Source organism: Ceratotherium simum, chromosome 26, assembly GCF_057802395.1.
Source record: "Ceratotherium simum simum isolate JZ-2026a chromosome 26, ASM5780239v1, whole genome shotgun sequence".
Taxonomy (NCBI): Eukaryota; Metazoa; Chordata; class Mammalia; order Perissodactyla; family Rhinocerotidae; genus Ceratotherium; species Ceratotherium simum.
The window spans coordinates 17,285,386-17,308,967 of NC_141925.1; the positions used below are offsets into that span (position 1 = coordinate 17,285,386).

Here is a 23,582-nt window from a genome sequence, read left to right on the forward strand (position 1 = left end):
AGCATTAGTAAGAGCAACAACCTTGTACGTGGGCCTACTGTGCCAGGCCCTGTGGGTCCAGAGATTGGTAAGTCTCTGCCCTGCGTGGCCATAGTGGCTGTGAAAAAGAACAGGAGCGACTGAGTGACTGATGAGCCCCACGGTTGTTGCCGATAGTGGTCATGGGACAGGGACCCGGACAGCTATAGGGGCTGTATCTTTTAGTCTCCTCTGTCACTGTCCTGCTCTCCAAAATTCTGGGTGAGGGATACAGTTATGCCCTGTACAAGCACTGGCACTCATGGGTTTCACAGTGGGGGGAAGACACGCCAAATCTGAGTCATCACAGGGGATGAGTGTAATTCCCCCATACCAGAGGGGAGAGGACACAGCCCCAGAGGGGAGCCCTTCTCTACCCAGGCCCAGGGCACTCTGTTCTGGGGAAGGGTCTGTGGGACCAGAGCAGTCTTTCCATCCTATGGAGATGCTCTTTGTGAGAAAGCCTGGGACCCTGTCTCGGGTACCCATTTTGCTGGATGTGCCCTTGGGCAAGATCCTTAAAACCTCACTGCACCTCAGTGTCCACAGCTGTATAATGGACCCAGATAACCCTGGCTGCTCCATCTACCTCACCAGGTGTTTATGAGAGAACAGTGGGCAAAGCCCTGGGCAAACCACTGGAAGGCAAGCTCCAGGAGGGCTCTGTGCACTGTAGCATCCCCACACCTAGGCCTGTGCCTGCGCAAAGCAGGCATGAATGAATGAAACCACTCAGGACTTTTCTCATCTAGGGGCGCTCTGGCCAAGCACCGCCTGACCCCATGTTGCCGCATTTAATTCTCCTGGCAGTCCAGTGAAGTAGAGGCTACTGTTCCCATCATCCAGAGATGGAAACTGAGGCTCAGGGAACATTCGCGAACTTTGACGGAGTCACGGTAAATGGCTCGGCCTGGATCCAGGTCGACGGGGACTCCAATAGGGTTTGGTGAAAGGAATGGGCGAAAGGGTGGGGGCGTCCAGGACCAACCCCTGGCGCGTTCGCCTCTCCTGGGCGGGCAGGAGCGCGTGCGCCCCACGCCGAGAGCGGCCCCGGGCCCTGCAGCTCCGTGGGCAGGTCCTCCTCCCGTCCTGTCCGCCGCCCCCCGCGCTCGCGCCCCGTCCGCGCTCACCTGGCCCCGGGCTCCTGCTCCCGCGGCGCTGCCTGCTCCCGGCGCTGCGCCCAAGCATCTCCGGCGAGCCTGGGCGCCGCGGGCCACCGCCTCCTCGGGGCGGGGCCGGGCTCCGGGACCGCCCCTCGCTCCTCCCTCTGTCCCCGGCGGCTCCAAGGCGGGGACGCTCAGGATCTCACAGAGGAGAAACTGAGGCCGGCCGACGAGGTGAAATGGCCCGCGCTGCTGGTGGGGAAAGGACGCGAAGGCACTGCGTGCCGGGCCCTGTGCTGCCCATAGTCGTCCTAGAACCCCTAGAACCCCTAGAACCCCTAGAAACGGTGTTTCTTTCCCCACCCATCGACCCATCCATCTATTCTCCCACACGTTCCTCTCTCTTCAGCCTGCCTCCTGCCTTCCTTTCTACCTTCCTTCCTCGCTTTCATCTGTTCATCATCCCACCTAGTCTTCCATCCATCTCTGTGTCTATTTATCCATCCTTCCATCAATTTTTTGTCCATCCATCCATTCATTTATCCATCCGTCTTGTCATTCTTTTTTTTTTTTTTTAATTTTATTTATTTATTTATTTTCCCCCCAAAGCCCCAGTAGATAGTTGTATGTCATAGCTGCACATCCTTCTAGTTGCTGTATGTGGGACGCGGCCTCAGCGTGGCCGGAGAAGCAGTGCGTCGGTGCGCGCCTGGGATCCAAACCCAGGCCGCCAGCAGCAGAGCGCGCACACTTAACCGCTAAGCCACGGGGCCGGCCCCGTCTTGTCATTCTGTCTTCCTACCTATCCATCCTGCCTTCCATCCTTCCAATTCATTCCTATATCTGTCCTTCCTTCCTTCCACCCATCTATTTATCCTCCTGTTCTTGCATTCTTCCACCATCTCTGGGTTCATCCATTCTTCGATGCCATGGTTCCACGTTTAATAGGTGCTTCTCCAGTGCTGGCCTTTCCCTTACACTGGAGACCCATATGGATCACACCCTTGAAAACCCATTTGCAAGTGGGTTTTGCAGAGGGGAGGGCATGTGCCCAACAGCTGGCACAGCTGCTATAATACAGTGATGGGGGCTGTGCACCCAGGCTGGTCACTTTGGTCTGAAGAGGGCTGCTGGAAAGGCCTCACCCCTATGAACATCCTCTGAGGGCGTAGGTGGGTGTAGGGAAGAGAAAAACAAAATCTTAGCCAGCACATGCTATGTGCCAGGTGGTAAGGTACATATCTTGCTTAATCCCCACAACTCTGTTTTAGCCCAATTTTAGAGACAGGGAAACAGGTTCAGAGAGATGAAAGGGGCTCAGAGTGTGGTGGAAAAAGACCATGGGATAAACCCTGGGTTTAAATCTTGGCTCTGCCACTTTCTTGCTGTGTCTCTTTGGGCAGCTACAAGGCTGAGTTTCCTCATCCATAAACTGGAAGTGGTGTGTACTTCACAGTTGTGACGTTGTGAGGCTTGTGGCTAACAAGGTATACGCAAAATGCTGAATCTGGTGCCTGCCCAGTCAGTGCTCAACCAATGGTAGCTGTATAGGAGAGGCTGGGATTCAGACCCAGGTCCTGTGCTTGGCCACTTCACTAACTGTGTCTCTGGACCATCCTTCCATTCACAAAGACCAGCTTCTTCCTTCCCCACCAGCAGGGCCATAGAACTCATATTCCCCAAGCCCAGCTAGCTGGTGTTGCCTTAGAAGAAGCATAGTTTACAACACAACTCTTTTGAGTTGAATTATGTCTCCCCCAAATTCATATGTTGAAATCCTAACCCCCAGTACCTCAGAATGTGACCTTAGTTGGAAATAGAATCATTGAGGATGTAATTAAAGACAAGGTCACACTAGAGTAGGGCCCTACTCCAGTATGACTGGTGTCCTCACAAAAAGGGGAAATTTGGATACAGACATGCACACGTGGAGAACAGCATGTGAAGACTGGAGTTATGCTGCCATAAGCCAAGGAACTACTAGAAGCCTGGAGAGAGGCCTGGAACAGATCCTTCCTAGTGCCTTCAGAGGGATCATGGCACTGTCGGTACCTTGAGCTCAGACTTTCAGCATCCAGGACCAGAGACAATAAATTTCTGTTGTTTCAGCCACTCAGTTTGTGGTGCTTTGTTATGATAGCCCTAGCAAAGTAATACAACCAGCACAGGCCCTTTACTCTGTGTTTACAGAGGTGATGCAGAAGGGCAGCTGCCCAAGACAGTGACCAGACTGAGAACCACTGTGGCAGCGGCTGTGGTCACTGGTGCCTCCCTGGGCCCAGCATGGAGACTGGCCAAAGCCAGGGCTTGTCAAGCCTTAGTAAACCATGTTTTTTAGCAATTTGATGAATTTTTGCTTATGTAAACATCAATGTAACCACCACCCAGATCAAGATATAAAACATTTCTAGCACACCAGATGCCCCCTGTGTGCCCCCCCACCACAAGGTAACCACTATTCTGACTTCTTTCACCAACGATAGTTTTGCCTGTTCTTGAACTTCATATAAATGGAATTACACAGTATATATTCTTTTGTCTGGTTTCTTTTGCCCAATATTGTTCATAAGACTGATGCATCTTGTTGATATAACTGTAGTTCATGCTTTTTTTTGTGTGTGTGTGAGGAAGATCAGCCCTGAGCTAACATCCATGCTAATCCTCCTCTTTCTTTTTTGCTGAGGAAGACCGGCTCTGAGCTAACATCTATTGCCAATCCTCCTCCTTTTTTTCCCCAAAGCCCGAGTAGATAGTTGTATGTCATAGTTACACATCCTTCTAGTTGCTGTATGTGGGACGCGGCCTCAGCATGGCTGGAGAAGCGGTGCGTCGGTGCACGCCCGGGATCCAAACCCGGGCCGCCAGTAGTAGAGTGTGCGCACTTAACCACTAAGCCATGGGGCCAGCCCTAGTTCATTCTTTTTTAATTGATGTGTAGTATTCCACTGTACAAATGTATCACAATTTATTTGTCCATTCTACCATTGATGGACATTTAAGTAGTTTCCAATTTTTGGCTCTTATGAATAAAGCTACTCTAAACATTCTTGTATATGTCTTTTGTCAACCATATGCACTCATTTCTCTTGGAATGGAACTGCTGGCACAGAGTAAGCACATGTTTTACTTTAGTAGAAATTGCCAAACAGTTTTCCAAAGTGGTTGGACCAATTTACACTGCCCCACCCCCACCCTAGCAATATACGAGAGTTCTGATTGCTCCGTGTCTTGATATCATCAGTCTTTTTATTTTTAGCCATTCTGGTGGGTATGTAGTGGTATCTCATTGTGGTTTTAATTTGCATTTCACTGATGGGTAAGGCTGTTGCAACTTTTCATACACCTATTGCCCATTTGTACCTGTTTGAGTCTTTTGTCCATTTTAAAAAGTTGGGATGTTTGTCGTTTTCTTATTGATTTGAGTTCTTCATATATTCTGGATGAGTCTTTTAATAAGGTTTTATCTCACAAAAAATTTACACACACATATGAACCAATGATCACTTCAGTTTAAAAGCCACTTTCATCATATTAATTAAATAAAAGCAATTTTTCCTGTCTTGGAAAATGACCCCAGATGACATAATACATGACACATTCATTTCATATGTACACAGCAGGGCTGGCACAGCAGATCCAGCCTGATTTTCACATGCTTGAGCAGAGTATTTGCTCTGGACGGGGCTCCAGAGCAGACTGAAGTTCAGTTTGGTTGAGCAGGCGTGGGGGTAGGGGGGTGAGGCTCACTTGTTCCTTCTTCCTCCAAGACGGGCTGATGGTGAATCTGTGTCACTCCCATGGACCACAGTGGTGGGGAAGCACAGAGCAAGAGGACCAGGGCGGAAACAACCCCATCTGGCTGGTTCCAGAGCTGGGCTCCCACAACTCAGCTGCATGCTCACTGTTTCCTACGTGTCTGCCACGTGTCTGTTCTGGGGACCCAGAGACAGTCAGGACACCAGCCTCATCCTGAGGGAGCTCACGGTCAAGGAGAAGAGTTAGACAGGGGAGCAAGGAAGGCTGATGCAGAGTGCTAAGTTAATAAGTGCTAAGGGTCACCTCTGTAAAGGGGGATGTGTGGTCAGGACGCTATGGGAGGAAGGCTGGAGGCTCCCAGCTCCTGATGGTCCCAGGGTCATCTTCACAGTGCAGCTGATGCCACTTGAGCTGTGCCTTGATGGACTAGCAGGAGTCACCAGGCAGAGGGTGGCAAGAAGGATGTTCCAAGCAGGGGGCTCGGTGCAGGACTCCCCAGTGAGTGACAATCCTGGAGTGTAGGGTGTGTTGGGGGACAGGGTGGGAACATTAGGGTAGACCCAGGGCTGGCAGAGCCTTTCTTCCCTCAGCTTCCAGGGTGCCATGGTGCCGGAATCATGTTTCCTGCGGATGATCTGTGGCTTACAGCCTTCCAGGGCACCTCACCCTCAGGAGCAATGTGTGCCTAGTGAGTGCTTCTTTGTAGGATGGCCTTTCTGTTTAGAGGAATCATTATTTCTGATCCCTCCCCATAGTTACCACTGTCCACAAAACAGAGCATGCTGTCTGGGCCCTGGTGGGTGCTCAAAAGGCGGGCAGTCCATCCCCTCCCCTTACCTGAGAACACTTCTCTAAAAAAGAGCGACTTCTGGTTCTGTGTTGTTTTTCTTCTGGAGTTGGAACCTAGAAGACAAGAGATGAAGGAAGACGGTCCCCCCTGAAGCCCAGATTTCTGAGCCTGGAGGGGAGAAGTAGGGCAGGAGGACTTTGAATAAGGGCACCACAGTCAGGGTGGGTCCTGCCTTGCTGGGGTGCGGGGTCTGGGTGTGCTGGCGCCACATGGCAGGTGGCAGGGGCTGCTTGAAGGGCACACCTGAAGGACTGGGCCTGCCGGAGGAAGCTTCTGGCCTTGGTGATCTCCTGGGCCAATCTCCTTAAATCATCTCCTTCAAATAGTGGCAACGTGGGGTCCTTGAAAAGGGGAAACGAGCCCGAAGTTAAGCCCATGAAATGTCTGGATGGGACCTGAAAACCCAAAATCTCAGGAGAAGACTTGTAGAGCTAATTAAATGCAGCCTCCCACCCAGGGCAGGAAATCTTATGGGCCTCAGATTGTGTGTCTCCAGGGACAGGGAGCTCACCGCCTGTCAAGGCCGTCATTCTGCAAATAGTACACTTTGAAATAAGATGTCTGAGAGTCAGTGCAGGGAGGGGGTGGTAGCAAACCAAGACGGCCTCTAGACTTCACTGAAGTCAGCACCTCTCTGCCCAGTAGAACAGAAGTGGTGTATGCCCCTCATCTCTTTATTATTCAGTAAAATCTACTCAGCCCTTTCTCTACTTCTTGTAGTAAAATGGAGCTTCACAGGCATGCTTTTTTCTTACGTCAACCAATGAAATTCCAGAGCCTGGCCTTAAAAACACAAATTCTCACAATTAGCAAGAGAATCTAAGAGAGAGATGAAGCCATCCCTTCTCCCTGGCAGCAGAAGCAGATGATCCCATTCTGCATCCGCAAACTATTCAAAGAATCTGATTCGATAAGATATTAAACTGAGAACCTTCACAACATCATCAAGTTTGTTTTCCTGTGTTATAAGGATGCGGGTGAGTCATGGTTACTTTTACTTGTTCTGTTCTCTGTTTTATTTGTAATATTTGTCCCTAGAAGAGTTACTTGAACAAAGAAGTCATACGAAGCACTCGACTTCCAAAATCATGCCATGTGCTGTGGCAGTAATCGTGAACCTCCAGCAAGAAACCTGGAATTCTGGTTGGTTGTCTTACTTAATAATTTGCTGCCCTTCACCACATTCCTAAAAGGTATAAATACATGCATAATTTTTCTATCAGATCAGAAGACGATCATTGGTACTTTCCTCTTACCCTTCATGCGTGATGGAACCTACGATTTTACTAAATTTACGACTTAACAGACCATTTGAATATCTGTGTTTCAATGAATTGAACACAGGGAGACAGAAATATGCAGGAATTAAGCAAAGAGGTTGAGCATGGGTATCTGGGCTCTTGCTTTACCATCTACTCTGACTAGGTATATTCCTAAAGCTTGCTGAGTCTGTTTATTCATCTGGTAAATGGGTACAGCAGTGGTTGGAGGATTAAAAGAAGGATTCTATACAAAGCAACCAACCTGCGCAGTGTAAGCGCTCAAGGAACGTAAACTGTTCTATTATTAAATATTAACACCCCCAAACTCCGCTTCCCCCCCAACCTGGAGGAGAGTCAGCCTACAAGGAGAGCAGCAGGGAAATACAACCCTTACAAAAGTTGATATTTTGTCTCACAAGAGAAGTAGAGAGATCTTTTTAGTTAGAAGGAAAAAAACACGCCTGTTGACATTTATGGAGCCGTTTCAACAGACCTCACTCAGTCACCTACCCTCTCATCCACGAAGCCCTTGGTCAGCAGGCCGTGAATTCTAAAGAGCGTGTCCTCACCAGCAGGGCAGTGGTAGCGCCCCCCGGTGAGGGAGGCCAGGCTTCTCAGGAAGTTAGCTGCTGCCCTGGTGGAGGAACAGAGGGCTATGGCCAGGCCCCCTGAAGGACCAGGCTCCCTGGGCGCCCCCAGCCCGTGGGGTACTCAAGTCTGTGGGGCAAAAGCCTTGGACCCTGAGGCTCTGTGCCCTGAGGCCACGTCAGCATCACCACGCCCACTCTCCCAGCCAGTTTATGGCCACAGCTGCTGTGTGAAGTAGACTCACTCTGTTAGTATCGTCACTTAGACGGGACTCCCTAAAAGCCCATGGCCAGTGCACTGTAGCTCCATTCCTTAACTGGACATCTCTCCAGTGCCTACTATGTGCCAGGCCTGGCAGAAACACAGTGTGACCTTTATGGAGCTCGTGGTTTAGACAGAGATATCAAATACGCACCTGAGGAATTGCCAATTACAGTAAAGTTTTTTTCTGAAGCAGCTAAATCTCTCTTGTCTAACACATGTTCTTCTATGGTGATTGTTTATAAAATAACCATAACAGTACTACTTTAAACGTTTTCCCTCTAAATATTCACAAATGTGCTCCCAAGAAAGATCAGGAGGGAGGATACAACGCGTGACTGTGGGAACTTGCGCAAACTCTATTCCCTGCTGGAGAAAGTCAGCAGAGCGGGTCCTAGTGATGGGTGAGTTACGGGTGGAGAGGGGGCTCTCACTCTGGGGCATTACCTGCCTAGGCCCTCCTAGTTTCTGACTTACTGACTTGGGCCCAGGAGAGAGCAGCATCTAAGGGGAAGCCCCGGGTGAGGCGTTCTCAGTCCCTGCCCCTCAGACATGTGGCCGCGGGAAAGGAATCGGACTCAGCCTGGCTCCTCACTGCCCACCTGTCTGAGCAGCTCAGGGAAACGGTGTGCACTTTCACGTCTCTGTTCTCCTTGAGTCTTCGGACTTCACTCAGAATAAGGCTGCAGCTTGTGTCTGGCTTCCCGTCGGTCAGGAGGTACAGCCCTTCCACATCTGGAAAACTGAAAGCTTTCTGAAAGAGCACGGGAAGGTTGTCTGGCTCAGGGGTAAGCGCTAACCAGGAAGGGAAAAACCAACTGCCTGCTGTCCCCAAGGAAAATGTGTCTGATTGGATCCCACTGACTTGTCTGTTAACACACAGACCAAGGAAACTGCCGGGGTTTAGGAGAAAGAGCATGGCCTACTTCCTAGCTGGTTACCTCCCAGCAGGTCACTTAACCTCTCTGAGCCTCTGTGTCTTCATCTATAAAGTGAGAATAAGGAGAATTCCTTTCTCTCCAGGTTGTTGGGAAGATGAAACGCAGTAACACTCAGTAAATTCTAAAGTGTTCTTTGTAAATTCTAAAGCATTGTGTAATATCAGTATGGGGGGCGATGGTATTTCTGTTTTGCTGTGGGGTTGGGCTCAATGGTGGAACTTGCCAGTAATGCTTGCAAGACTGAGGTGCTCCCCTGAGCATGCAGGTGGGTCACCCATTGCATAGCTTCATGACATGCTGCATCTGTGGTCTCCACCAGAGTGTCCTGCCACAGCTGTAGGTCCTCTGCAAAGCTCAGCAGGTTAAAACTGGGGAGGGGAGAGGAGACGAGGTGGGCAGAGAGGGGGAGAAAGAGATTGGTTAGAACGCACCAGTTTATATTGAAATCGGGTGAAGTAACCTCTGTGAGGATCGTTCATGCCTTTTGGTGAAGACCTCTACAGGGAGCCCTATTGCCCCTCGGGGAGAGGGCTGTGGACCACCTGAGAATGAGAAGTACACATTGAAGATTCTGGATGCAGACAGAAAGAAATTTAAATCCCACCTCAGCCACTTACTGGTTATGTGATCGTGGGCAAATTATTTAATCTCTCTAAGTCCTAGTTTCCTTTTCTGAAAAATGGGAATAATAATAGCAATAGCTCATAGAGTCATCGTGAGGATTGACAGCATGCATGGAAAGTGCTCAACAAATGTTTACTCTTTTTGACGATAAGGCAAGAATGAGTCCCAGCCCTGAGTCTCCTGCTATCCTCTTAGGGTCAACCCTTCTGGGTAGAGAGAACAAACAACCTCACCTCTCCCTCCCTTAAAAAATCAAGTTCAGGGCCAGCCCCATGGCCTAGTGGTTAATTTTGGCACACTCTGGTTCAGTGACCTGAGTTCCTGGGTTCGGATCCCGGGCGCAGACCTATACCACTCGCCAGCCATGCTGTGGTGGTGACCTACATATATAGTAGAAGATTAGAAGATGTTGGGTCAGGGCGAATCTTCCTCAGGGAAAAAAAAATCAAGTTCAGCTGAAATCCACAATTCAAGGCCATATGGTGGTTCCTTTGATCTGCTTGCAATTGTCCCTGGGCCTGAGATGGATTTCTAAAAACTGCTTTACTTCTGCAGCAGAATGCAGTGCTCTTTCCTGCTCAGATAAATATTCAGAAGAGTATTTCTGAAACCTCCGGGCCCTTTGGAACTGTGAGGAGGGAGTGCCCTTGGCCTGGGAAGCCATAGGAACTACCCATTGATCTTCCTGATCCTCACCTACCCTCACCCTGCCTCTTACCTGTCACAGTGCTTCCTTAGCTGCTCCCAGATCAGCAGAATCAGCTCTGTCTTCACCTGCTGCAGATAGGGGCCCATGGACCCCGATGTGTCCAGCAGGATGCACACTTTGCTTTCCAAAATGGTGCCAAACAGTCGGCGGCTCCCTGCTCCAAGGTGGGTGGGGGCAGAGGCAGGGAAGGTGTGAGGGGTCGCTCCTCTGGTGTTTTTCCTCACTGTAGCTCTAAAATGCAAGGTCTTGCAACACCTGCTGCCTGACTGATCATTGACGATGTCAACCCACTGGGAGATGGCCTTGGTGGTGGTCTTGGAGGGGTCAACTGTCCAAGGGCAGAGCCGGTTGGTGGTCTGGGCTTTGGGGATCAAGGTCTCAGCTGTGGCTTTGCCTGTGATGACTTGCACAAGTGGCTATACCACCCTAGGCTTGAGTTTCCACATACCTAAAGGTAAGTGATTGGACTAAATGATGTCATAGTGTTGTTTGGGGCTGGAAAAGATGTTACAGAGCTTGGAGTCCATCAATTGGTCAACAGAAATCAAGTGAACACCCACTATGTGCCTGGCACTGTGCAAAATGCAATGGTGAACCAGAGGGTCCCTGGCCTCACAGAGCTGACAGTCGGGCAGGGAAGCAGATGTTAAACAGTCACAACTCTGCTGAGGGTTATGGCAAAGGGTTAAGGGAGCACATATGGGGAGAATCTGACTTAGATGGATATCGGTTGGGGAGCAGACACGCTAAGACTGAAGGACGAGCAGCAGCTAGTCAAAGAAAGAGGTGGAGTGTGGAGGTGAGGGAAAGGCTCTGAGTGGGGAGAGAGGAGCATGGCATGCTTGGGGGACAGAGAGAAAGCCAACATGGGAATAAAAAGACTGGAATGGAGAGACCCATAGGGAGAGGGACAATGAATAAAGCTAGAGAGGTTGTTAAAAGATTTGGAATTTATCCCAAGGGGAAACAGAGAGGGCCAGCAGCTTGTCCAGGGTCACACAGCCTGGCAATGACAGCCGAGCTTCAGACCTAGGTCCTCTGATCCACACTTTAGTCAGGCAACCTCTAACCCCAGCCCTTCTGGCTCCACAAGGCTAAATGGAGGTAACACAGGAAAAGTCAACCAAACAGAAGATGACGTGTCCAGTGTTCTCGAATCACATCTCTGGGACCTCATTGGAGACAGTAGGAGAAAAAATGGGAAAAATGCTGCAAAATGGACTTGCTGCTCTCCAGGAAAAGGTGGCCTCAGCTGGCTGCACCCACTGCCCAGGAATCTTCCAGGACTCATCCGGGGTGTTCTCTGGCAATGCTCATGTCAACATGAGGACAAGAGGGGAGCCATCCTGAAGCATGGGGCATGTTCCATGAAGACAGCCAGCCAGCCAGTCGGCCATCGAGGGACCTCCAACCACAAATGGCCAGCTGATTCATCTTAGGAATCAGACGATGGAGACATTGCAAGACACAGAGCCCTGTCATTTTTACCTGCCCAATCTCTCTAACTCTGCCTACTTCGTCCATCTCCATCATCACTACCCTTTTCCAGCTAGCCTGATCTTTCACCTGGGCTGCTAGTAGGTTGCCCTGATTCCACTCCATCCTCTCAACAATTTATATTCCTTGCAGCAACCAGAGGAATTATTAACAATGCTAACTTGATCACTTTCCCCTTATTTAAAACCTTTTAGTGGCTTCCCATTGCTCTTAGGATAAAAGATAAAGTCCAGGCCACAGTCTCCCTGGGATGGTCTCACCCCTTACTCTCAGCCACACCAGCTTCTTTCAGTCTGTACTCAGGATCCTCCCCTGCTCAGCATGTCAGTCATGCCTGTCTTTCCTCTCCTTGCTCAGGCAACATCTACTCATCCTTTATTTTTTATTTTATTTTTTAAAAATTTTTATTTATTGCAGTATCATTGGTTTATGACATTGTATAAATTTCAGGTGTACATCATTATACTTCTATTTCTGCATAGATTACATCACGTTCACCACCCTACTCATCCTTTAGATCTCAGATCTAATATCACCTCCTCAGGGGAGCCCCCTGCGACCTTCCTGTCCAGGCCCACTGTCTCTCTTAGAGGCTCTCACTGCACTGTGTCTGTCTTCTTCCTACACTTGCCACAGTTGCAACATTAGACTTGTTTGTGAGACACTTTGGTTAACGTCTGTCTCCGCCCAGACCCTATCCTCCATGAGCTCAGGACCATGTTGAGTGTTGCCTTCTACCATCTCCCCAGCACCTAGCGGGAGAGCTATACTTATTTGTTGAATAAGGAATGAGTGAATCCATGAAGCATCCTCTGGGCACCTTTTGAAGTACTGGATGGTGCTGGGGTGTGTACTTGTATGTGAGGCGGGGGACTTGTCTCAGACTTCAAAAGGAGCGCATTGCTGATCTTCATACACTTCCCGGTGGTAAATGTGAATTGGGGATGGGAGAGGCACATAACCTCTTTGTCCCATCTCAGCCTCTGACCTGATAACTACACCTGGAGCTTTCAGCCCCCTCCAGAGGCTTTGGAAAGTGGCAGTCATTGCTATATCCCACTGCCCGTGGACTGTTTATACCAGGTTCTGCTGCAGAGGATTGGACCTAATGAATTTGCACAGGAACATGAGTGGCCCACACAGGGATCTCCATAAAAGGCTCCTGCCCTCCTTCCTCCTATTGTCCCAAGAACCCCCAGGCCCCCAAGCCTAAACACCCTCTCATCCAGTTCTAGCTGTCTGTCTGGCCTCTAGGACTTGATGCTCAGCCCACCCACTTCTGGGATGTGAGCCTGGCTCCGCTCAGCCAGCCCTGTCCATTCACCTCTCCCAGAGGGGCCTTGGCGCTCTTTGTAAAGATGAAGGGGGGGCTTCTTCTCTGTTAGGACTCCCTCCCATCTCTACCTTCATGGACTAGTTCTACGGGGCCCAATCAACACTAAATTGAGCCTCTCGAGGGTCAGCCCCTCAGTGACACCCAGGAAGGTAAGGTGTGGAAGGTGGCCTTGCAGAGCAGGCCTGGACAGGCATGGGTTTTCTCGGTGCTCTGTGGCCCGAGCTCCACCTCCCTGTCATCCAGCACCTTGCCTGACCTCTGAACCCAGAAGTCATGTTCTACCGGGATGACCCTCCTGGCCTCATGCCTGACCTGACAGTTGGTGGGTGCCTAGCCTGGGAGGGACTGCCTTGGGGTCCCTGGGGGTGACCTTCCACTTCCCCTCACGCCCCTCCACCCTCCTGGACAGCACCAGGCTCACCAGACAGCAGCCACTGCAGCCTCTGGACGTAGCGCCTCATCACCTTCTCCAGGCGCGTGATGTACGCCTCCATTTCCCTGGGTGTCCATTGAATGTGTCTCACTTTCCCCTGGATTAAGGCAAGCAAAGGCAAACTGCCCCTCCATCAGCTATTTCTTCATATCGCCATCACCCCCTAAAATAGTTTAGTCCACTGTGCTTCATAATTTTGAAAACATTGTCAAGCATACATTTTTGTTTGTTTAAAAGCTCCTTTTCTTTGATTAAACTACTAGATTTACGGTTCTAGGAAAGTGTAGGAGAATCGAGATGATGGTTTTGTGGCAAATGTGGTAATTGTAATAATAAAAAATATAGTATCTCTAAATTTTAAAATAGAAAGCCCTTAATGGTAAGATGAGAGGTCCATAAATTTCAAACTAAAAGATGACTTCGGATGGAGAGGGGGCAGCATGATAAAACTCCCATAAAATTCCTCTGGTGGATAATTTTGAATTTGGTGGCTTTTAGCTTCATAGTTTCCCCTAATGTTGATAATGCTGTAGAAAACAGCCAGGAGAGAAAATGGGGTCTTTTTTAAAATGCGTGATTAGATTTTCCTTTGTACTAAATTTACTTGTTTCAGTGTCAAAGCAATGAAAAAACACTACCTCAAAACTAGAAAATAGAGAAGAGGACCCCTTCCCCTCCTGTCATAACCCCTGCTCCCCGCCTTCCTAACAGAACCATCATCAGTATTGGGGTACAGAGTTCTTACCGGCAAGCACTTCAGCCACCGCCCTATGTTCTCAGCAACTGTTTCTAATCCTCACTCCAATGAGCCCCTCTAACCCCAGCGCGTGGTCTCAGGCACTCTGAGGGGCTGACTTCTCTTCCAATGGGATTCTACATCATCTATTCCCTGAGGGTAGTTCCCCTTGCGGGGTGGAGTTCTTAGAAGCAGGAATAGAAGCCATGGTACGTACATTCACATGGAGCTCTCCCCAAGACACTCTGCCGTTAGTGCCCAAGAAGAGACGGGAGTTGGGAGGGAAACAAACAAATAAATAAAAATCATGACTTACGTTGATCTCTGTGCTGGGGAAGACGCTGCAGTACTTGGCTGATGCTGATCTCTGTGCTGACTTTTGATGAGTGCATTTGGGACCGATGTATCTGGAGATCTCCATCTTCAGTTTTTTTAGTCCATAATTTGCTACCCACTTTAGAATAAAGGAAAGAACTATTACTTTGGGTAATTCAGGCTTAATGGACTGATTGACTCATCTACTAAAAGTTCATGTTTGAAATCTGTCTCAGGTTTGAAATGTGAGGTCCCTAGGTCCTCACTGAGCATCCATCGCATGCAGCTTCCTTTCGCTGTGCTGGGGAGAGATGAACAAGAAATATGGGGAAAAGGGAACTGAATGTATTGAGCATCTACTACTCCTCAGTCTCGTGGACCTTGTTGCTTCCCCAATATCCATTTCAATCCTCTCCCACAAAATTTGAGTGGAAAGCCCTGATTGGTCTAAAGTTCAGACTCTAAACCAATTAGGATAATCTCAGTCTTCTTGTCACAACAAGAGACACAAGAATGGGCAGGCTCAAAGCAATCAGAGCATGGCATCCAGGATTGGCCCAATCAGAGCCAAGCTCAGACTTTTATTGGATAGTTATGGGAAGAAATATGTTCTGTCTTCTGGATATGAACAAGAAGGGGGATTTCTGTTGCTTGCAACCAAAAGGATCCGACACCACTAAGTACTTTACACAAAATACGCTTCAATTAATCATCAATCCTATTAGATAGGTACAGTTGTCTTCATTTTATAAATGAAGACATTGAGATTGAGTGACTTGCCTAAGGTCACCCAGCTAGGAAGTGGCAGACCCAGGTTTTGAATGTAGGTTTCTTTAATCCTTTCCCCATCCAGCAGGTTTGTCCTCATTTCCAAGTATGCCCACCCTCCTAGAAATAATGGTTGGTGGAAGGAATTATTGCCTAGGGGGGCATGTGCTGGTGCTGACAACTTAATACCTCTCGGCTTGAGCAGATTGTGTCCTTCCTGGGCAACTCAATAGAAGGGCTAGTCCTTCTTACGCCCCTTCCTTGAGGGTACTTCTTGTACACTGAGCCTGGGAGAAACAGAATAAGGTTACCTTGTGCACCTCTCTCTCCCCTCCCGCCACTGCCCCCTTTTTCCTGTCAATTTCTCTCAATGAAGTCAGTTGTAAAATTCCTTAGGTGCAGTTTGCTGAGAGGTAGAAAGGGAGGCTGTTAGGTGGATCAGGGAAAGCGTGCTGGGACCTCCTTCTCCACACCTCAATGAATTGTTACTGCGATCTACCATTTCGAGGCAATCAGTCAGGCTGGCCTGGGGGCTCATCTCCACTCCCTTCCCAATCAGCCTCAGAGCTGAGGACACTGCCCCTGGTGAATGGAGCGGGGGTTGCTGCACCCGGGAACCTTGGGAGATCTTATCTTTAATACTGACTTTTCTCATTCTCTTGCCAGTGTCAAGACTTGGCGTGTCCACTTCCCCGGACTGGGAGACCTGAGTGGTTTGAGGATTGGCCTGCTCCGGAGGCACTGCTGCCCATGTCCCAGGACAGCTAGAGGGGTCTCCTTCCCACGGGGCCCGCTGACCTTACAGTTCCCACAGGGCGAGGGGCCGTCCAGACATTTGTGTAGCCTCCGACTTACCCACGTTATTCCCTGTCTCTGTATAAAACAGTGAGAGTGATGTCTCTGCCTCCCTCGATTTGGTCTTCCTTCTCCATTCGGCGGTCCCTTCTCTCACTGGCTGGGCTGCAGCTGGAGGACATTTGGCCTGTCGGCTGGAGCAGCCTCATGAGTTCATGTGGTGAAGCTGTCTAGCTTGGCTTCGAGACTTGTCAATTTTAGCTGTGCTCTGACCTTGAAATGGGGCTCCTAGATGGCTTTGAGGTCCTTTGGGACTCCCCCAGGTCCTCTGACCTCACCAGGGTCAGTAACAGCTAGGGCGGCCATTTACCAAGTCCTGATATTTACCAGGCATGGTGCTCAGTACCGTCTCATTTGATCCCCATGGTCCCCCAGTTTACAGATGAGGTAAGTGGGACTCAGAGTCAGTAAAATAGAGCAAAGATTCCACCCAGGTCTTGCTGACTCCAGAACTCTGCTCTGAACCGCTCTGCTATGTCTTTCACATTAGAAGTAAGATAAGTACGTGGTCTTAGGTTCTAAGAGCTGAGTGCTTTCATAAAAATACGGATGCCCTGTCACAACCAGCTGGCCCTGGTCATTATCCTTAGCCCGTGTGAGCCTGAATTTCTTCATCAGTAAAATGGGGAACTTAGAGATTACCTGCCACATACAACTGATTGTTATAAGCTTTAAAGAGGACAATCTTAGAAGAAGGGCTGGCACATGATCAAGACCCATGATCACTGATTATTTTAGTGACTATCACTATTAATACACCTCTGTCCGCCCCTCCACCCGCCAGCCCAACCATGGCTATGCCTTACCTGGTGGGATGCCTGGTTTGCCACTGAGTGGATGCCATATCAGAGCTTTCAAGGGGGGACTCTTCTCTCTGTCAGGGTCACCTTTAATGCTCTAGAAAACAGGCAGTCTTTCCTATCAGTGGTCTGTTCTCTGTGGCAGGCAGTACCCCGGTCACCCCAGACTCAATCTGTCAATTAGGAACCTTTGCAGGGAGGGGCCTGAGGGAGTAGATGCCTGGACATGTTTGCTTCACCTCCTGAGCAGATTCAGAGGAGACTGGGCTTTGAGGTGAAAAAGCACATGCATGTGTGTATGTGCATGCGTGCGTGTGAGTGTGTAATGAGAGAGAGAAAGCTAGGACAGCTGTGGGATTTGCCAGAACTTTCTTCACCAGTTACCCGCCCCTCTTCCTACTGGACTGGGATTTCTGGGCCTCCAGCAGGACAAGCAATCCTTCAGGTAACTTCTGTGCCCTGTTGGGCACCTCAGTTTTAAGGGAGGGGTTCCTCCATTACTGGGCACAACTGGAATTGGCGATGGTTCAACAAAGTCACGCAGGGACTGGACCAGCTGAGGAGACCTCTGGGAGAGCTGCTGTGAAAAAGGCTGGTTGCTGCCACTCCAGAGAGCCCCGGGCCCTGGTTTCAGGAAGCCCGTTAGAGGCCTTAGCATAGCCTAAGTCCCCTCACACTGAATCAGCTCAGGAACCACTGAAGGCCCAAGAGGCAGACCCTGAGATTCTGGTGTTTCACCTCAGAATTTGGTAAGGCAGGAGAGGGCGATGTCTCTGGGCTGGCTCCTGAAACCTTGTGTTCTTCGAATGAGGGCAGTACCTATGTGGACAGAGTCTCCTGGAAATGCAAAATGGGAGTAAGCTACACACTGTCTGGGTGGATTTCCTTGTTCCGAAAATGTGCAGTGTTCACAAGGGCCCATCAGTCAGTGAAATGCTGAAGAGCTCATGGGTTTCATTGTCCCTTCTGCTCATAAGCACTGTGGATTCTGGGATCTGCCCCCAGTCACACCCCTAGAGGCCCTTCTAATTGCTGAAGTGGGTAGTTATGCAGGACAGATTTGAGAGGCTGTGAATAAGGATAAGCCCCAGCAGGCACAGAGTCACCCTCAGGCTCCTGTCAGACCCCTGCTAAGCCTTGGGCAGCAGCAGCAAGAGCCCATTAGACACCCAATTACCCTAATTCCTCTGCCCCTGAGAGACCCTCCAGGATAAGCCCTCCTGCCTTACAGCCATGGTGGGTGTCAAATCCATGGAGTCCTTGGTACCACAAAGCTGGCACAGGCAGGCAGAGCCGAAGGTGGGGTGGAGGGGGAGGCCAGAGATGCCTCCAGAGCTGAGAAGCAGGTCCCCCAGCAGAGTTCCTCCCCGGAGGCCAGGGCTGGAGGCACCCATGAGACACTCACCACTGAGGACCCTGCCCCCGCCCCTGCTGGCCCTAGGGTCTGGGGGCCTGGTCCAGGCTACTTCAAGATCTAGGAAAGACCAGGAGACAAGGTGGAAACAAAATCCTCTGCGTGTTATGAAGGAGGGGCGTCAAACCATTCTGCCCACCGAGGGGGCTGTGGGCTTGGAAGGACCGAGTTTCTTGGGCTGATTTCTTTGCTTGAGCATCTTTGGCTTTTCTTTCGGGAGGGCTACACTTTCCAGTTCTTTCCTGGACTGGTTCTTCAGGGATGACACGAGTAAGGCACACTGCAACATGATTGGGAGGGTTAGCAGCACCCTAGCCATGGTGTGCCTCCAGGCAGGGAACAGACATACACGCTTACACACACAGCAGGAGAGACTGGGTCCACTGGGGCCCCTGGTCTCCTCTTTCTGTCCCTAGAATGCCTCCTGGGGCCGAGAGCACTGTGGATCAATCCTATTAATAAGTACCATGTATGGAGGGCCTGGGATGCACCAGGCACTGGGCTAGTTAATGCCTCAAACCCTTACACCAATAAGACATGCCACCTATGCCAGTAGGGTAAGTGCTATCTTATCCCCATTATACAGACGAGGAAACCAAAGCTCAGTTTAAGGGAGTTTAAGGAACTTGCCCAAGGCCACACTACTAGCATGTAAAGGACGTTTGATTCAAACCCACGTGGGTCTGGTTCCAAAGCCAGTGCTCTTTCCATATGTGCACCCAGCATCCACACAAGCCAGTCAGCTCAGCATGTGCCCAGGGCTGACTCCAGATGCTGGCAGAGCAGAGGTGTAATACTTGGTTCCTTTTGCCTACACATTTCTCAACTGCCTGGAAGTTTCTCTAGTAATTATTCTCAATCAAAGCACTAGACGGCACCACTCGAATGTAAATAACACCCTAGGAAGAGTGCATTAAACCATTATTGCCTGTTAACACCTTGTGACTGAGTTTATCAGATGAGGGAGCTGGGCTGATGTGCATCTGAGGAGAAGGGGCCCTTTCAGGGGCCTCTTCTGAGGCACCTCTAGGAAGCCCCAGATCTGCCAGTCTATGGCCCCGCACTCCCGGGAGCTCACAATGTAGCTGGGGAGATGAGCCGTCCTGCAAATGACGGTAGTTAAAATGCGAGTCAGGCTGAGTCTGCTTCACAGGCCCCTCCTGCTCCCTGCTTTGACCATGGCCACCTGCAGGCTCTCTGTCCATCCCCATGGCTTGAACTGCCCCATGTCTCTATCTCCAGCCCTTATCTTTTTCTACCTGCCTGAAGGGTACCTCCACTTGTTATCTCACAGGCCCCAGAAACTCACCTTTGTTCTAGGCTCCCCCTCCCTGCAGCCCCCACGGGATCCTCCTCCTGTTTTCTCTCTCTTGGTCAATGGCACCACCGTCCACCAGGTCCCCCAATGAGGAAGCTGGGATACCCTGGGATTTCTTCTCCCTCACCCCATACATTCAATCAGCCACAAGTTTGGTCAGTTCTTCCTTAAATGTTCTCATGTCCATTCCCTTATTTCCATTCTCATTACTCCTGACATGATCTGGTCCTTTTCTGCCTCTCTATTCTCACCTTGAACTGTTTAACTCCCTTGTCTGAGGAAGTAACACTTTAGTGAGCCTTGAAAAGTAAGGAGCAATCCATGAACAATCTGGGAGGGGAATGGCAGGCAGAGGAAATAGCAGCTGCAAAGGCCCTGAGTTTAGGAATGAGCTTGATGTGATCAAGGAACTCAAAGGAGACCACAATGTACAGCACACAGACCTAAAACCAATGACTTATTGGAGACTCCCATGTTTCATCTGAAGCCTTGGGTGTCAGTGGATCAGGACATGAGGAGGGAAGCTGATAAGGGATGAGTCGTGTCCCCCAAAAAGACATCTTGAAATCCAAACCCCTGGTACCTGTGAATGTGACCTTACTAGGAAATAGGGTCTTTCTAGATGTAATTAAGATGTAAGTTAATGAGGTCATATTGGTGAGGGGTGGGCCCTTAACCCAATATGACTGGTGTCCCTATAAGAGGAGAAATGAGACAGACACACACCAAGGGAAGAGAGCCATGTGAAGATGGAGGCAGAGATTGGAGTTGTGCTGTGACAAGCCAAAGAATGCCAAGGATTACTGGTGACAACTCCCTCCTTGAGCAAACTTTAATCAGGCTCCTCTGAGCCCTCTTCTCAACTAGGCCTCCATGTTGGTCTTTTGAACCCAGTTTTAGCAAAGAATCCTCCAAAGTCAAGGGTGAGAATCTCCCCACCCTTGGTATCTAAGGCCTTGGCTTGCCTTTAGCAAGAATCCTGTTAAGCCAGTTTAGAAAGAATCCCCCCTACCCTTGATATCTAATCAAGTTCCTCTTGAATAAAATCTTCCTTGACATTTTTAACAAGCGTCCAGTATCATTTTTTTTTCTTTAACACTGGCCACCACCAGAAGCTAGGAAGAGGTAAGGAGGGATTCCACCCAGAGCCTTCAGAGGGAGCATGGCCCTTCTGACACCTTGATCTCAGACTTCCAGCCTCTGGAACTATGAGAGAATAAATGTCTGTTGTTTTAAGCCTCTTAGTTTGTGGTACTTTATATGGCAGCCCTAGGACATGAATACTGGAAGCCAGGGCGGTGATGTGCCCCACACCTCAGGCGTACCTTTTGTGAGTAGTTGAGAGCCTTTTCCATCTCAGATGCGATGGCACTGATGTCATCACTTTCGTAAATGCCTGGAAACAAGCACATCATGAGTGTGGGGAAGGGACACAGATCCTGGCACATGTCCGTATCTGAAGACATGAGGGCCACGTGGAGGTCACCTCAGCCTGAGGGGCAGGGTGGGGCCTTAATGAGTTGAGCTGACCAGCCTCCACGCCTCCACTGTCCAGTGGTGAAGGGGTGGGCAGTTACAGTGAGGTTACCAACAGTGGGGCTGGTCTTGGGACCCAACGCCCTGGCACCCAGCCAAGAGCTCTCACCAGAGGGAAGAGCAGGTTAGGAACAAAGGTCTTGCTATTCCAGTGAATAAAAAGACCCATTTTGGGATTATTTAAAGTAGCTAAAGGCTGTAGTGAATACTGATGACTTATTTGAGAGGGACTAGAGTATAATGGCTAAGAAGACTTGAAGCTGACCTGCCTGGGTTCAACTCTTGGTTCCACCACTTAACTGCGTGTTTTCGGGCTCTGTGTCTCAGCTTCCCCAACTGTAAAGTGGGGATAAAAATAACCTACTTCATAGGGTTCTTGTGAGGAACGAATCATCATACACAGTCATGTGCTGCATAACGACATTTCGGTCAATGATGGATCACATATATGACGGTGGTCCCATAAGACGAGTACCATATAGCCTAGGTGTATAGTAGGCCATATCATTTAGGTTTGTGTAAGTACACTCTATGATGTTCCTACAATGACAAAATCACCTAACGATGTATTTCTCAGAACACATCCTCGTCATTAATTGATGCACGACTGTATGTAAAATGCTTAGAACTGTGTCTGATCTATAATAGCTGTTCTATAAGTGTTTGCTATTATTAGTATTCATCACCACTAATAACTTAAATATATATACCCAGCACTTTTCATGGAAAGACCTGGGAAACAGGGCTGCCAAGTTCCAGCACCAGCTATGCCACTAACTTTGTAACCAAAGGCCCCTCATGTCCCTGGGAGTCATTTCTTCATCTGTAAATCAGAGAGGTTGGAATGCACTAGTGTGTCACAAGCCTCAATCATTTGTGTATCATTGTCACAATTTTGCCTTATCTAGATACCACCTAAATGATTATTTAATTAATTTATATTTTTAATCAATCCACTTGCATTTATTTAAAAGTATATATTTTTTAATTGAGATATAATTGACATATAACATTATATTAGTCTCAGGTGTACAACATAATGATTTGATATTTGTATATATTGCAAAATGACCACCACACTAAGTCTAGTTAACATCCTCAAAAATATATTTAAAAAAGAAAATTTATGTCACTGCCGACAATGGAAAGCTAGCATTTTTCTAAGAAACAAAAAAACAAGTATATAACTCTTTATCGGAGAGAAAGAAACTTTTCCTCTACCCTCCTAGATTCTCCAGCTGGGGCCTTGGAAATTAAACTGACAAATTACAGATTAACAAGAGAAAAACAGAGTTCAGTAACATGGGTAGCGCACACACACATGGGAGAAACCCAGTGATGAGTAATTCAAAGGAGTGGTTAGAACTTGGGGCTTACATAGCATCTTAACAAAGAACAATGCGTTTGTAGAGAAGTGACAAGACAAAGGAAAGGAGGTTAGGCTTTTAGGGGTGGCAAACTGTGGGGAGGTAAATACACAGGGGGACCTAATGGAAGATAAGGGTTGTTTTAGTAAGGTTTGTTATGCAGATTCCTCTTGGTGCTGTCTCTGGACTGGTAAGAGTCTAGAATTATCTTGGTGATTCAGAGTCTAAGAGTCATCCTCTTCTTCCTTTACAAATGGAAATTTATGTCCTGCTCTTGGGAGCAGAGTGCTTTTTTGGCATCTGCTCTTTCTTAATTGTCTTCAGCTCAAAATAATCCTTATGCCAAAGTGGTATATTTTAGAATGGCATATTCTGATCCCCACAACTACCACAATAAGAAAATTTGTTGCTCTGTGTTCCATGTACAACTGTCTTGCCAAACACCTGTTGTGAACACTTCACCTTTTGGGAAACACTAAAGTAAGGGTCTTTTAGGGCCCTTTCCAACTCTGACATTCTAAAATACTTTAAAATAGTTTTACTTTAAAAAAATTATGGTAAACATACATAACATAAAATTTACCATTTTAACCATTTTTTAAGTGTACAGCTCAGCAGCATTAAGTACATTCACATTGTTGTGCAATCATCACCACCATCCATCTCCAGAACAGTAGTTTTACATTTTCGAACGTGGCTTTCACATGCCCCTTTGCCTGAGTACATTTATGGCATAGGGAGCGATGTTGGTACTGAGACAACTATCTGGAAAGGAAGACGTGGAGACATCAGACAACATTCAGGTACCTGTGTCTCCAAACCAGTGGAAGCGGCCACCAGCAGCCTGGGTGACCTCCCGGTAGGCAGCGGCGGTATCAGTGCGGCTGGCATAGCAGGCAGGGGGCGTGGTGTCCATCTGTGGCTCACCCACATAGAAGAGACACACGTGCAGGTGGAGGTCGCAGCCTCCGCAGGCCTCAGCCATGTAGGCGCTGAGCATGGGCTGCAGGGGAGAGAGAGCAGAGGGGGCCCAGAGCTGAGACTTCTTGAAGCTGCTGGTCTCAGCTCAGTTCAGCCTAATCATCTTTCTTGAGG

The 23,582-nt window shown here is 49.0% G+C and overlaps 1 protein-coding gene across 1 annotated transcript in view; it reads right to left on the reverse strand.

Annotated features, from left to right (window-relative positions):
• Positions 1 to 4,367: 4,367 nt before the first annotated feature.
• Positions 4,368 to 23,582, reverse strand: part of VWA3A (von Willebrand factor A domain containing 3A) — a 46,479-nt gene continuing 27,264 nt past the window's right edge. The window contains exons 19-33 of the mRNA XM_087417081.1: positions 23,295 to 23,490; positions 20,910 to 20,980; positions 18,394 to 18,546; positions 16,859 to 16,949; positions 16,053 to 16,163; positions 15,387 to 15,484; positions 14,431 to 14,568; positions 13,367 to 13,475; positions 10,122 to 10,266; positions 9,003 to 9,147; positions 8,441 to 8,592; positions 7,500 to 7,623; positions 5,971 to 6,068; positions 5,715 to 5,780; positions 4,368 to 5,388 (exon numbers count right to left, since the gene is read on the reverse strand). Coding sequence (XP_087273207.1) covers positions 5,729 to 5,780; positions 5,971 to 6,068; positions 7,500 to 7,623; positions 8,441 to 8,592; positions 9,003 to 9,147; positions 10,122 to 10,266; positions 13,367 to 13,475; positions 14,431 to 14,568; positions 15,387 to 15,484; positions 16,053 to 16,163; positions 16,859 to 16,949; positions 18,394 to 18,546; positions 20,910 to 20,980; positions 23,295 to 23,490 — 1,683 coding nt within the window. The 3' untranslated portion in view covers positions 4,368 to 5,388; positions 5,715 to 5,728. The remainder of the gene's footprint in view (positions 5,389 to 5,714; positions 5,781 to 5,970; positions 6,069 to 7,499; positions 7,624 to 8,440; positions 8,593 to 9,002; positions 9,148 to 10,121; positions 10,267 to 13,366; positions 13,476 to 14,430; positions 14,569 to 15,386; positions 15,485 to 16,052; positions 16,164 to 16,858; positions 16,950 to 18,393; positions 18,547 to 20,909; positions 20,981 to 23,294; positions 23,491 to 23,582) is intronic.